At 36.8% G+C, this 15,187-nt stretch overlaps 1 protein-coding gene and 1 long non-coding RNA gene across 2 annotated transcripts; both read right to left on the reverse strand.

The window, feature by feature from the left end:
* Nucleotides 1-611: 611 nt before the first annotated feature.
* LOC127858752 (uncharacterized) lies at nt 612-2,069 on the reverse strand. Its single transcript, XR_008039038.1, has 2 exons — nt 1,044-2,069; nt 612-767 (listed from the first exon to the last, which is right to left on the reverse strand). It is a non-coding gene; the product is annotated as an uncharacterized LOC127858752 (long non-coding RNA).
* A 2,780-nt stretch (nt 2,070-4,849) lies between these two features.
* LOC127858194 (uncharacterized) lies at nt 4,850-14,858 on the reverse strand. The gene is made up of 3 exons (XM_052395165.1): nt 14,431-14,858; nt 8,382-8,615; nt 4,850-5,127 (listed from the first exon to the last, which is right to left on the reverse strand). Exons 1-3 carry the CDS (start codon nt 14,839-14,841, stop codon nt 4,885-4,887), a joined length of 888 nt encoding a protein of 295 aa, XP_052251125.1. The 5' UTR covers nt 14,842-14,858; the 3' UTR covers nt 4,850-4,884.
* Nucleotides 14,859-15,187: the final 329 nt, after the last annotated feature.

The raw sequence follows: 15,187 nt of genomic DNA on the forward strand, positions 1-15,187 counted from the left end.
ATAATAGAAGGAATTTATCGCACACACCTCAATGGCATATTACTTTGAGCACGGGCACAGCATGTTGAACACAATGAAAACAATACAAAATACTGTGCAAACATTTTAAAACGTAGTAGCAAACACAAAACTATACACAGACTAGAAGTTAATGGCAAAGACATAACAAATAAAAGTCAAATAATAGAAGAAGCCTATTTTGCGAAACACTATAAACGAAAGAATGTCGAAAATAACAACCTCTTTAAAATAACACATCATGCTTTAAAGGAAGTGGAATAACAAGTATGTGAAGGATTACAAACTGAATATGAATATTGACAAGCTCGTTAAGAAATGCCAAATAACAAAAGTCCGGAATCTGATGGCATCACTATTGAGTGTTATAAAATATTTTGGAACAATATTTTAACACATTTAACGTTTTCACTAAATTATTCATATAACAACGGAGGAGTAACCACTCAAAAAGCAAAGTGCTAATGATAATGAAATGTTTATAAATTGTACCGAGATCAATCTAAATGAAGGCAGGGCAGAGTTACCAACACATCGAAAACTAGGCAAAAGCGTTCTTGAGTTATCATCCGAAAATCATTTTACTATTTCGGGTCACCGTGACCTTGACCTTTGACCTTGTGACCTCAAAATCAATAGGGGTCATCTGCGAGTCATGATCAATCTACCTGTGAAGTTTCATGATCCTAGGCATATGCGTTCTTGAGTTATCATCCGAAAACCATTTTACTATTTCGGGTCACCGTGACCTTGACCTTTGACCTAGTGACCTCAAAATCAATAGGGATCATCTGCAAGTCATGATCAATCTACACATGAAGTTTCATGATCCTAGGTGTATGCATTCTTGAGTTATCATCCGGAAACCATTTTACTATTTCGGGTCACCGTGACCTTGGACCTAAAAATCAATAGGGGTCATCTGCGAGTCATGATCAATCTACCCATGAAGTTTCATGATCCTAGGCGTATGCGTTCTTGAGTTATCATTCAAAAACCATTTTACTATTTCGGGTCACCGTGACCTTGACCTTTGACCTAGTGACCTCAAAATCAATAGGGGTCATCTGCGAGTCATGATCAATGTACCTATGAAGTTTCATGATCCTAGGCCCAAGCGTTCTTGAGTTATCGTCTGACAACCACCTGGTGGACGGACCGACAGACCGACAGACCGACAGACCGACCGACATGAGTAAAGCAATATACCCCCTCTTCTTCGAAGGGGGGCATAAAAATGAACAAGTATTTAGTGCTGAGATGAATTTAATGAACACAATGCATTAACAACTTGTAGAACATGGAAGTTGATGGTTTTAAACATCAAAGCTTAATATAACTTTGTATAATGAAGTATTAACTAATAATCTAGTTCTACAAAATGATTTTTAAATGTTTGGAACAAGAATAGTATCATGTAATTCTCTGTCTTTTGAATGAGTATTAACATATGTACTGTAAATGTAAAAGGGCTAAATAACAAAGGCAAACGCACTTAAATTTTCAAATGGTTAAGACGAAAAATAGTCTTTTACAGGAAAATCACCTTTACATATTAGCAGTTGAAAATAACACCCTTTTAATAAATAGACAATATGCTTTAATTAAAGGGAACACAAAATAATTTGATGTGCCTGCACTTCCAGCTTGTTAAGTGAACAATCAATCGTGTCACATGTTATCTCACATGATGACTCGAATAAAAAGCCTCAGACAATGAACAGGAGCAAAATACAAGTGTACAATTTCGAGTATTGAGTCTTATTCTTTAATCAACCATAATCTTATCTAGAAGTAAAAGTGCACTTTTGCCTTTCATAGTAAACTTTCAAAAGGACTTTTCGGCACTACAACAATGGATCAGGTCAATTTTCTTGCTGATTACATGAATAAACTAACCATTTATAAGAATGGACAACTGTATGTCAGGTATTAAATATAACATGCTACCAAACAAATTTATTGACTGTGGATTGCAATCAACATCCTCAAATATGCACCAAGTCATTGATTATGTTACAAGTATTCTTATTGATCATATAAGAGAAACCAGTAGCATACATGATGAATTAGAAGAATTTAAGTTAGGAGTTCCAGATTTAATCAATGGAAAGTCGTGTACTCAATGAATGATTTTCTGTTTACAAGATCAAGCTTGTTATTAATTTTAAAACTTCTAATTTTATAACTGAAAGATCTTTTCCTGTACCTATAAATGCTACATCACATGATCTGTAGATGAAACTCAAATATTAAATTTCCCTGCTTTCTTATTGATAACTAATGAGTGGCTAGACCCAATTAAACTGAATGTGTAGGGTCCAGCCTCAAGTATTGTAAAAATAATTTTGCCTAATCACTTCTTCGTGTTGTATATTGGCAATCTTTGCAAATGTCAAAATCAAGCAATTATATGCGTAATTTCAGGTATGTTAAATGCCATTATACCTACAGCAAACACAACTATATTTAAAACCCTATGAATACATGTATACATATCCAGGTGACATCAAATTAACAAAATCAAATTATTTTTTGCCCATTAAAAGTTTTTAAAACTTGTTACTTGAAAAAGAACAAGGGCTGTTTATAAAAAATGCATGCCCCCCATATGGGCTGTCAGTTGTAATGGCAGCTATTGTGTGAATACGTTTTTTGTCACTGAGGTGGTGGTGGAGGTGGTGATGGTTTCATGATACCAGGCGTAAGCCTTCTTGAGTTATCATCTGGAAACCATTTTCCTATTTCCAGTAAACCACTTTACTGTCTCGTTTCACTGTGACCTTTGATTTAGTGACCTGAAAATCAATAAGAGTCATCTGCCAGTTATGATCAATGCCCCTATGAAGTTTCATGATCCCAGGCGTAAGCTTTCTTGAATTATCATTTGGAAACCATTTTGCTATTTCCAGTTATCATCAGACAATCATGTGGTGGACGGACGGACAGACCAACACACCAACATGTGCAAAGCAATATCCCCCTTCTTTGAAGGGGGGCATAACTAGGAGAAGTAGGAGCTTGTTGTAAAAAGTATGAAAAAGTAGGAGATTTATAAAAAACAAGAGCACCGCCTTGCGGGTGCAGACCGCTCATCTATTTTCTTTTTAAAGGTGAAAGGACTCTCATTTTCAATCACAAAGGAGGGAGGGGTGGAGTGAAGAGGGGTGTATAGTGTGGGGTTGTGGACATTTATTACATTATCTTCCAAAAAAGCGAAAAAAAAAATCGGGGGCGGGGGGGGGGGGGGTGGGGGGGGTGGGGGTGGGGGGGAAGGGCGATGGGGGGGGGATTTTTTGGGTGCGATGGTTGGACGGTATTTCAAACATAACCGTTTAAAAAAAAAAATTGGGTAGGGGTGGGGTATAGTGTGAGGGTGTGGTGGTAATTTGTGAGATGATCTTAAAAAAAAAAAAAAAAAAAAAAAAAAAATTGGGGGGGGGGTGGGGTGGGGGGGGGGTGGGGTCATAGTGTGAGGGTGTGGTGGTCATTTGTGAGATGATCTTAAAAAAAAAAAATAGGGGGGGGGGAAGGGGCGGGGTGGGGGGGAGGGGGGGAGAGGGGGGGAGGGCACGGGGGACCGTTTGGGTGGAGTCTATTGTGGTATGTCAGGTAAGAGTAGTTTCGTCAAAGTATCAATCAAATCTAATCATAAATAAAGAAGTTATGGCAATTTTAGCCAAATTTAATAATATGACCTTGAGAATCAAGGTCATTCAAAGGTCAAGGTAAAATTCAACTTGCCAGGTACAGTAACCTCATGATAGCATGAAAGTATTTGAAGTTTGAAAGCAATAGCCTTGATACTTAAGAAGTAAAGTGGATTGAAACACAAAATTTAACCATATATTAAAAGTTACTAAGTCAAAAAAGGGCCATAATTCGGTAACAATGACAACCAGAGTTATGCAACTTGTCCTTTTACTGTACCCTTATGATAGTTTTTGAGTGTTCCAAGTATGAAAGCAATATCTATGATACTTTAGGGGTAAAGTGGACCAAAACATAAATCTTAACCAAATTTTCAATTTTCTAATTATAAAAGGCCCATAATTCCGTCCAAATGCCAGTCAGAGTTACATAACTTTGCCTGCACGGTCCCCTTATGATAGTTAATAAGTGTTGCAAGTATGAAAGCAATAGCTTTGATACTGTAGGAATAAAGTGGACCTAAACACAAAACTTAATCAAATTTTCAATTTTCTAAGTATAAAAAGGGCACATAATTCTGTCAAAATGCCAGTCAGAGTTACATTACTTTGCCTGCACAGTCCCCTTATGAAAGTTAGTAAGTGTTGCAAGTATGAAAGCAATAGCTTTGATGCTTAAGGAATAAAATGGACCTAAACACAAAACTTAACCAAAATTTTCAATTTTCTAAGTATAAAAAGGGCACATAATTCTGTCAAAATGCATGCCAGAGTTATCTAACTTTGCCTGCCCAGTCCCCTCATGATAGTAAGTAAGTGTAACAAGTTTGAATGCAACAGCATTGATACTCACTGAGAAAAGTGAACCTAAACGCAAAACTTAACCAAAATTTTCAATTTTCTAAGTATAAAAAGGGCACATAATTCTGTCAAAATGCACGCCAGAGTTATCTAACTTTGCCTGCCCAGTCCCCTCATGATAGTAAGTAAGTGTACCAAGTTTGAATGCAATAGCATTGATACTTTCTGAGAAAAGTGGACCTAAACGCAAAACTTAACCGGACGCCAACGCCAACGCCGACGCCGACGCCGACGCCGACGCCAAGGTAATGACAATAGCTCATAATTTTTTTTCAAAAAATAGATGAGCTAAAAACACTAGGGAAAACAAGGTAAACTAGGAATGCTGAATAATGTCATGTATATGTATAACAGTTTACTGAAGTTTCACTGAAAGTACTTCCGATCCTTTTAATTGCAGCCTTAAGTTTGTTTTTCGCTCTGCAAAGAAAGATTCTGGATCCAAGTCTTCTTCAAGTTCTTTTGGAAGGGCAGCCATTAATAATTGTGAAGGAATTGCCCTCACAGAGTCATCACTGAGGAGAAGTTCTGTAACGTCATCTTGTACACAGGCACCAATTACTGTAAGTGTCACATGTACAGTTGGTTGTTCGACTTTCTGGAAAAATAAGGAAATACTTCATATGGCAATACAAACATTACCTTTCAAGGATAAGGCAGCATCAGACATTAACAAAACAATACAAGTTGTTTGTTTGTTTTAACGTCGCATTGACACTTTTAATGGCTATATGGCGCCTTTTCCCGCTTGTCATGGTGGAGAAAGACCCAAGGTTCCCCCTTGAGCGTTTTTAATCATGAGCGGGCACTTGGGTGGAAGTTTTTTGTCACTGTGACCGTGACCTTTGACCTAGTGACCTGAAAATCAATAAGGGTCATCTGCGAGTCATGATCAATGTACCTATGAAGTTTCATGATCCTAGGCCAGGGTTCGCCAAAACCGTCGGTCCGCCGGTCCTGACCGGCAAATTTTGCTCAGGACCGACAAGTGATTTAAGATAATCGGTCCGACTGACCGACACAATCGGATGAAAAATGGTTTCAAAAAGATCACTAAAAGTGTATAATGTGCTAATGGATTAATAGAAGGTAGATGCGTTTTGTTCAACTTCTGTCAAAATCCTTTTTTTGTTACCTTCATTTTGATGTTTTGATGTTTAAAGTTGGATTAGAATTGACTATCGCATGCGAGTTCAAAATCAACGGTCTTTGTTTAAAAAGCATCCGGGTGCGTCCGCCATTTTGTTTGTTCCATTTTATTTCTCCACAACAAAAACCGCATGAAAACTTGTTTCAACAGTCATTTGTGAGCATTTCTGTTAAATAGTTTCATTATTATACTGTTCTGGGAAGGATATATTTTAATTGACATACCAACAATTTCTGAAATCAAACGAAGTTTTTCCACCCAATGTACTATATTTCGGATAATTTAAAATTCGGACATGTGTTAATTAAAAACTTTATTTGTTGTTGGTAGATTGTAGCATTATGTTTTGTGTTATTTCCGACAACAAGAATGGATGGTGGTAATTATCATGGGCCTTTCTATCAAGTAATAGGTGTGAAAGACATTAATTTAATTGAACCTGGATATCAACCACCTCAGCTAAGAGAAAATATTTTAACGATAGGTGTTGTTTTATAACTTGGGAAATTGGCTAATAAACGGAAATTGAAGTCATCCAAAGTAGTGTGAATGGGTGTGTGCAATTAAGTCAAACTTGATTGGATGTCACCCTAACTTTTCAAGAACACGGATTTGTAGAGCTGTGGAGGCTAAACACAGTTTGACATGCCTTTGGTTTATGTGTGGTTTATTATTAATATAATAATTGTTTCATTATATCGACTTTGGACATGTTTTTATTGTATTTTAATTTGATAAAAACCAATTTACACCTAAAAGGTACTCTCTTTTGTTGTGTTTTGCTGTTATAGTTTAGTCGGACAGTGGGACTGACAGAAACTGATTCGGACTGACAAAAATTTCAAGTCTGTCAGTCCAAATGACTGACAGATTTTTCAAGTTTTGGCGAACCCTGCTAGGCATAAGCGTTCTTGAGTTATCATTCGAAAACCATTTCACTATTTTGGGTCACCGTGACCGTGACCTTTGACCTAGTGACCTGAAAATCAATAGGGGTCATCGGCCAGCCATTATCAATCTACCTACGAAGTTTCATGATTCTAGGCATAAGCGTTCTTGAGTTATCATCTGGAAACCATTTTACCATTTCGGGTCACTGTGACCTTGACCTTTGACCTAGTGACCTAAAAAATCAATAGGGGTCATCTGCAAGTTATGATCAATCTACCTTTCAAGTTTCATGATCCTAGGCCATAGTGTTCTTGAGTTATCATCCGGAAACCATTTTACTATTTCGGGTCACTGTGACCTTGACCTTTGACCTAGTGACCTGAATATCAATAGGGGTCATTTGCGAGTCATGATCAATCTACCTATAAAGTTTCATGATCCTAGGCCTAAGCGTTCTTGAGTTATCATGTGGAAACCATTTTACTATTTCGGGTCACTGTGACCTTGACCTTTGACCTAGTGACCTCAAAATCAATAGGGGTCATCTGCGAGTCAAGATCAATGTACCTATGAAGTTTCATGATCCTAGATTCAAGTGTTCTTGAGTTATCATTCGGAAACCACCTGGTGGACGGACCGACCGACCGACAGACATGTGCAAAGCAATATACAATGTACCCCCTCTTCTTAGAAGGGGGGCGTAAAAATTCAACTCCCAGAGCGAGGATGGAACCTACATCTGTGAGAGGCAAGTGATCTAAAGTCAGCCACACAATGTCGAACGCTTCTTAAATTGAATTAAATTAAATCGTGATAATCTTGTGTAGAATCAGATTGATTTTTTATAAGAATACTAATTAATTTTTATGTCTAGACAGAGCAACTCGGGGATTTCAAAAAAATTTGGGGAAGGTACTGGATGGATTCTTTCAAATGGGAAGGAATGTGTTGTGAAATCTAGAATTTGGGAAAAACCTAAATAGAACATACTTTTACTCAGGAACAAGATACCATTAGTAGGCCTTTTACATTGGCTTTTAAAGTTTTATACAATAACAACAGGTGACATTTAGCATTGACTTGACATAGACTAGAAAAGTGTCCATAGGACACGGGTGCCTCCCTTCACAGCTTATTATTTACATGATTAGCAAAAATCTTACAAGTCTTAAGTCTCTCATATTAAAAGCAACATAAATTAACCAAGGGCCATAAATGTTACATGGTGCGAATCTTCACATGATGAGCAACAAGCCTATTAAGTTTCGGGACTGTAGGAATAAACTCTTTTAAGTATAATTCTACTAAGTCAGGGGTTACAACTCTGCTTTACCAATTGAAACAAAACTAAATAAAACTCAGATGCACAACTTCACATAGTGAGCAATAATGCTAAGAAGTTTCAAGACAGTGACTGTAGGTCTTTTCTTTCTTGAAGTGTCAAGACTGTACGCCTTATACTTTAATAGATATGCGCAAACTTTATTAAGTATAATTTTACTAAGTCGAGAGCCATTACTCTGCTTTCAGATATTGAAATCAAATGGAAAACCACAGGTGCACAAATTTACATTTTAAGCAATAATTTTTTTTAAGTTTCAAGGGTGAAGGTCTTATACTTGTGTAGATATGCATATCACAAACTTTTTTCAGACGCACGGAAGAACAGCAAACAGACGGACATGGTTGTTTTTTTTTTGGGGGGGGGCACAAAAATAGGCAACTTGTCATGGTGTTCTGCCCACCATTAGTGCATCTTAGCTAAATTATTTGAAAAATCCTTAAAGTATGCAGTCAAAATGTTTACTTACAGTAACTGAAGTTGTGTAGGTAGAATTGAAGCTGGTTTCAGTTGTGTACTTTGTTTGGTAAGTGTGTATTGTCAAATAAGTGATTTTGACGAAATCCCCAGTTCTGACGTTTTTGTTAGTGTTTCTCCACAAAGCCACTTTTACTCTGTCCACCGTTTCATCCTGTATGTAAATTGTTCTCATCTTTGTCGGACTTTTCGACTTTCCTACCCGGATGTCACGCTCTTCTTCATCCTGTATAACATGATTACATACATATTGAGTTATTAGCAAAATGACAACAGCTGTCAGAAATGGTGTGCATGACTTGAAGGATATACAACATGCTGACCAATATTCCTGTTAAGTTGCATGTCTTTAGCTCAAGCATTTTGGAGGTTCACGCGACGCAGCATTTTTGGACAGACACACCCACAGACAAGTTTCATTAAGAATGGACAATAAATGTAGCCTCTAGAGTGTAAACAAGGTTAATGTTGACGCTGCATGATGCATGACAGACAAATGGCGATCACAATAGCTCACCATGAGTATGTTGTGCTCAGATGAGCTAAAAATGGAGTGTAAAAGGGTTAAGATTAGTCATTACGAGCTGTTTTTATGGAGCGTTAATTGTATAAGGCCTAACGAAAAATTATGTTTATTTCCGGTTACCCGATCGACCGTCAGAGTTTACCCATGACTGCAATTCTTTTATAAAAAAATCGCGAGTGGACAACAACGATATTGTTTGACACTATTTGGTCCCTATGAAGATCTTTAAAGGCCTGAACTTTAAACCACGCCGCTATCTTTGAAAATGGCCGACTGCTCAAGCGTAGTGGCTTGACAAGAAGGCAGAGCTGCCATTATCTTCCACCATTTTGGAATTCAGGGTAGGGGAAAAAAATCCAATGACAAGGCACAGTCATGTTTATATCTAATACAACCCGACTTGTTTTAAAATGTTAATACATTTTAAACATTATTTCAAATTATTGTAATTTAATTTTCGGTAGTTTTTTTATTATTTAATTATAAAAACCAATCGTTCCCTCGATGCGAAGTTTGACAGCTTTGCATTCATTTAAATGTAAATGTTTCCGTGTTTTATTAAATGAAATCGTAACCTCCAGTGTGAAACAGTACTTGATTATCACAAGAAGGTCAGTATCTGTAATATCTTGATTTGTTTTGTGCGGTAACCTCCAGTGTGAAACAGTACTTGATTATCACAAGATGGTCAGCATCTGTAATATCTTGATTTGTTTTGTTCGTAACTTTGATTTAAACTATTTGAATCATGTTGGTACAATATGAGTACGAACATCTAATAATTCCGAACATTTTCGAACCAAATATAAACAAGGGACAAAATTGTCACAAAACCAGGTTTTCATTGTGAAAAAAAATCTGATAAAGGGAGACAACTCAAACTGAACTTTTGAAATGAACAAACAAAATTAACCCCCTTTGTAAGTTTGTTTTAAAATAAATCTATTTTTAGTCGTGACGACCTTGACATTGGAGATATTGACGTGATTCTTTCGTGCGACACACCGTCCCATGATGGTGAACAAATGTGCCAAATGATTTTAAATCTCATAATGAATGACATAGTTATAGCCCAGACAAGGTCATTTATGGCTATTTTTTACCTTTGAACTCAAAGTGTGACCTTGACCTTGGAGATATTGACGTAATTTTTTTCGCGCGACACACCGTCTAATGATGGTTAACAAATGTGCCAAATGATTTTAAAATCTCACAATGAACGACAAAGTTATGGCCCGGACAAGCTTGTTCCGCCCGCCCGCCAGCCCGCCAGCCAGCCAGCCCGCCAGCCAGCCCGCCCGCATTCGCCAATCTTATAACCAGTTTTTCCTTCGGAAAACCTGGTTAAAAAAATATCCGAACCTACTGACCCTCATTGTTTTGAGTGTGTAACCGGAAACATACATGTTTTTGTGTTCGGTGTAAGGTAAATGTGCTAGTTACAAATGCATAAAATCACCATCCAAAATATGGCAGATGACTATTTTGTAACCATGTTTGAACAGGTTTAACATGTTGGTGCATATTTATACAGTAAGCTACTATGTAATTTTGTATGGAACACATTAGGGGACTTAAATGAAATGAGCGCCATCGCAATAATTAGACATGTTTTGCAACCAATTCCAAAGGTATTATAAGTACACTGTATTATGTGAATTTGGAATTAGACATCAAACTGGGAATGGACATTGTGTTGTTGATATTCTAAAACAAAACTGTTCCTTTCATGTATTGAATTTATGTTTGTAATGATTTATTTAAACTTCAAGCTTAATAAGTAATAGGATATTGCTTATTAAGCTTTAAGTTCATTTTAATTGTAGTTTTCAACTGTGTGTGGCATGGACAGTTTCATTTTATGAAAATTATTTAAAAAAAACAAGATGTGTTTGTGAAACACAATGTCCCCCTATATGACGTTTGACTTTGAAGGATGACCTTGACCTTGTGAAGGATGACCTTGACCTTTCACCACTCAAAATGTGCAGCTCCATGAGATACACATGCATGCCAAATATCAAGTTGCTATATTCAATATTGCAAAAGTATTCATAAAATAAGCGATTTGGGCCACATATATTTGACCTCTGACCTTGAAGGATGACCTTGACCTTGACCTTTCACCACTCAAAATGTGCAGCTCTATGAGATGCGCATGCATGCCAAATATCAAGTTGCTATCTTCAATATTGCAAAAGTATTTATAAAATAAGCGATTTGGGCCACATATATTTGACCTCTGACCTTGAAGGATGACCTTGACCTTTCACCACTCAAAATGTGCAGCTCCATGAGATACACATGCATGCCAAATATCAAGTTGCTATCTTCAATATGCAAAAGTATTCATAAAATGAGCAATTTTGGCCATATATATTTGACCTTTGACCTTGAAGGATGACCCTGACCTTTCACCACTCAAATGTGCAGCTTCATGAGATACACATGCATGCCAAATATGAAGTTGCTATCTTCAATATAGCAAAAGTTATTGCAAAATGTTAAAGTTGGCGCAGACAGACCAACAGACAGACCAACAGACAGGGCAAAAACAATATGTCCCCCACTTAAGTGGAAGACATAACAGTTTTGTAAAAAAAAACATTTTAAATGATGCTATTATATATGAAAGTATCTATTTTAATTATTATTTGTCAAACTAAATCAATACAACATGTAAAACTGCATATTATGCACTGTTGAAAAAACAATATAGTCCCATATTGATGTCCTATTCCAACTCCACAAAATACTGTGTTATTAGGAAGTATAATTAAATTAGGTTTACAACTGAGAAAACTAGAGCTTTGTCACAGACGTGATGAAAACCCCCACATGCTGTATGGACACAGAATGTTTTGCATGTTGCCTTCACAAAAGCACCTTGATGAATGCTGAAAAACGCACTAAGTGACCCTGTGACCTAGTTTTTGACCTGGCATGACCCACATTCGAACTTCAGTCTTGGATTCCACTCGACTGATGACCGAGTTATGATTTTTGCGTCTGTCGAGTTAAAATTCCAAGCCAGTAGCCCGATCGTATAAGTGCTTTTTTCGTGTTTGAACTTAGTTACATGGCCGAAATAGCTTCCTATTGTTATAGCTTCCTCGGCATTCCGGAAATTGTTTCAGGCCTTGAAGAATTTTTCCAGAGCCACTCGCCCTGCAGGGCAAGTAGGTTGACAAAACACTCGCCTTTCATTTCAATCTATTCGCCCTGCATTTAAAAATAATATATATCTATATTTATAGTTATGATCAACCAGAACCTTTTTAACCTACGTAACATAGTGACATTAAACTGCAAACAAATTAACTACATTATCTGATGGATTATATTTGCTTTACTTATGTTTTCTGCACCTGTTTCCTTTTCTCCGTACTTTCCGCTTCTCGTTTTGATGACCTTTCTTCCTGTTCCCTGTCTCCACCGTCTTTCAGATATTTCAAAATAGAACCCTTTTCTATGCTGAGTTTTAATATTTCAGACGAACTTTTACTGAATGACACGCTTGATTGACAAATGGTTACAATATGGTCAATTTTGGCTAAGGCTTTTGATCACGAATTATTCTGTTAATTGATAATTATTTTTTCTGTTTATTTTTAATTAAATATAATACGTATTATAATTAACCAGTAATGTATATTTTTTTAATTGATATTTACATTAAAATGAAATTTTATTCTTCACGAAATGACCATCATATTTAACTGTTTTTTTTTCACTTTTAATTGATTAGCTATAGAGCGCTGACACCTATGAAAAGAGTGCAGCCAATTTCGAGAATTATTTTTAATGTGCCTGTGACATCATTTTTCATTGTCAAAACGAAAGTGCAGTTTCTTTGTGTACTAAACCTATTTTTGTTCGTTCGAAAAATTGTTCGCAATTTGTATCGATGTGGCAGGAGTTCTGAACTGAACTGAATTTATATTTCTCAACTTGAAAAACAGCACTCGCCCGGTCGGTCGAGTATTTAACAAACTTTACTTGCCCGACCGTCAACTTCACTCGCATATGCGAGCGGTCGAGTGGATTCTTCAAGGCCTGTGTTTGTTCGGTACCGATTGTGCCCAGGTTTTTATTTATTGATTTTTGATTGGCTGGTGATGGCCATACATGAACGATAACTGACGAAAAGTCCTTGCTACTTTCCTAAAATCTAACAATGTCCACCATCTTAAAATATTTTAAGTGATCGATTTGCAAAGTAAAGCACTGCACTATCAGCTTAACATATTGTAAAGCAAATGCTAACAAAATTATCTATTTATTACGGATTTTCTAAGAAACTTGTTTTCATTGTCTGAAATTAAACGATATGCACATTTACTTCATGTGCAAAACACATACATCTTTCGGGCATTCTTTTTTTGGATACAGTGTTTTTCGTCGATGTTACTTATTTTATTTTTTATTTTCGACTTTCTTTATAACATTTACAATGACGAATACAGATGCGGTGATACGAATGGTCTGGTTTATACTATTTTGCATTGTATCCTTGAGTTACCAGTTTCAGTTGATGTGTAACAAATAGTTGACAATATCAGATTAAAGAATACATATTAACCCTTTGCATGATGGGAAATTTGGCGTCTGCTAAAATGTTGTCTGCTGAATTTCTAAAATTAGCATTTTCTTTGATTTTTTTCAAAGAATATTATCAGAATAGCAAATAGTTTGGATCCTGATGAGACGCCACGTTCTGTGGTGTCTCATCTGGATCCAAACTGTTTGCAAAGGCCTTCAAAATTCGGTTCCCGCACTGAAAGGGTTAACCAGTAATTGCAACTAGAAAGATAAAGGGCTCTGCCCTTTATTGTGGTTGGGGACGTGCGACACTTGACCCTCAGTCTTATTTTCCAGATTTCACATTTGGGACAATTGACACCCCTGCTATAGAAGCCTATTCAGAAGTAAATCGGTAATCTCCATTGGGCACTCATTGAGTAGATGCTTATTGAACAGTGTAGTAAGTTGATCTCTCTAGACACTTTCACTAGTATTATTACCGGATGGAGTGGATTAGGTCCAAGACTAACATTTTTACAAATGTTACAGAATTATAACTCTAATTCGGGCTAGTAAGAATTGATTCGGGCTATTGAAATTTCCAAGCTGGTAGTCTGATCAAGCTAGTGCCTCAAAAAAATAATGCCAAGACTGGAACTTGGCCTAGACATCATATAGATACAACTTATGATTAAGTTTGGTGAAGATTGGATGAAAACTACTTTAATTTGAGAGCATACAACATGCTGTATGTGACCCCGTGACCTCGTTTTTTGACCCGGCATGACCCATATTCGAACTTGACCTAGACATCTAGATAAAATTTCTGACCAAGTTTGTTGAAGATCGGATGAAGACAATTCGAGTCAGAGAGCGGACAACCAATACAGATCAGATGGACAGACAGACAAGACTCCTATATACCCCCTTTAACTTCGTTTGTGGGGGTATAATGAAATTATAAACCAATGAAAAGAAGTAATATAAATACCTGAATGACTTTCCCGCAAACAGTCGTTTTGGTTTTTGGAGGTGATCTTAGTGCTTCTCTCAATGAAACCACAGGAGCCGCTGGTGGATTGACAAGAGCCTTACCCTCTTGTACTCTGCTGTCAGGGACTTCAATTTCTTGTGTTGGGAACAGTCTAGATGTTCGGGTTAGAATGATATACCCATCCCTTCGGATGAAATTTCTCAACATTATTGTTTTACCTTCAACAAGTTTGTTGAATTGGGTTGGGTCATACGACACAACTTTCACAGCTTTTTTGTCATCTGCTATAGCAACAGACTTTGACTGCTTTGTCTCACCATTGGCATTAGTATATGTCTCTGGACTGCTTGCAAACACAACTCTGCCCCTTGCAGACTTGTCATAGGGCATGCTTTGGTCCATGTTCATGATTTCTTCTAAGGTTGACATCTGCAAAGATATAAGTAGAACAAATGTAATTTATCAAACAAGAGTACTGCTTGTGGGTGCCAACGCTTAACTGCAGTTGTTTGTTGCCCTAGCATAACTCGATAACTGAAAAATATTGCCCAAATATTTATGTAACTTTTCATACAAATATGCCTCGTCTGTATAAAGACCTATTGCAAGTTTGAAGAAAATGTCCTTATATGGAAGGAGATATTTGAAAATATTGCATTTTTAAAGAAATTTGCTGAGTTGAAAAGGGGCATAACTGTGAAAATACTGCCCACTATTTTGTGTAACATGTTTAACAAATATGTGTTGTCAGTAT

Source organism: Dreissena polymorpha, chromosome 14 (genome assembly GCF_020536995.1).
Source record: "Dreissena polymorpha isolate Duluth1 chromosome 14, UMN_Dpol_1.0, whole genome shotgun sequence".
Taxonomy (NCBI): domain Eukaryota; kingdom Metazoa; phylum Mollusca; class Bivalvia; order Myida; family Dreissenidae; genus Dreissena; species Dreissena polymorpha.

Excerpts from the sequence above, each read along its gene's own strand:
- LOC127858194 (XM_052395165.1), bottom strand. The coding sequence starts at position 14,841 with ATGAACATGGACCAAAGCATGCCCTATGACAAGTCTGCAAGGGGCAGA. Across the intron at positions 8,616-14,430 it reads TTTGCGGGAAAGTCATTCAG|GATGAAGAAGAGCGTGACAT; the intron begins GTATTTATATTA and ends CATGTTATACAG. Across the intron at positions 5,128-8,381 it reads CCTACACAACTTCAGTTACT|AAAGTCGAACAACCAACTGT; the intron begins GTAAGTAAACAT and ends TTATTTTTCCAG.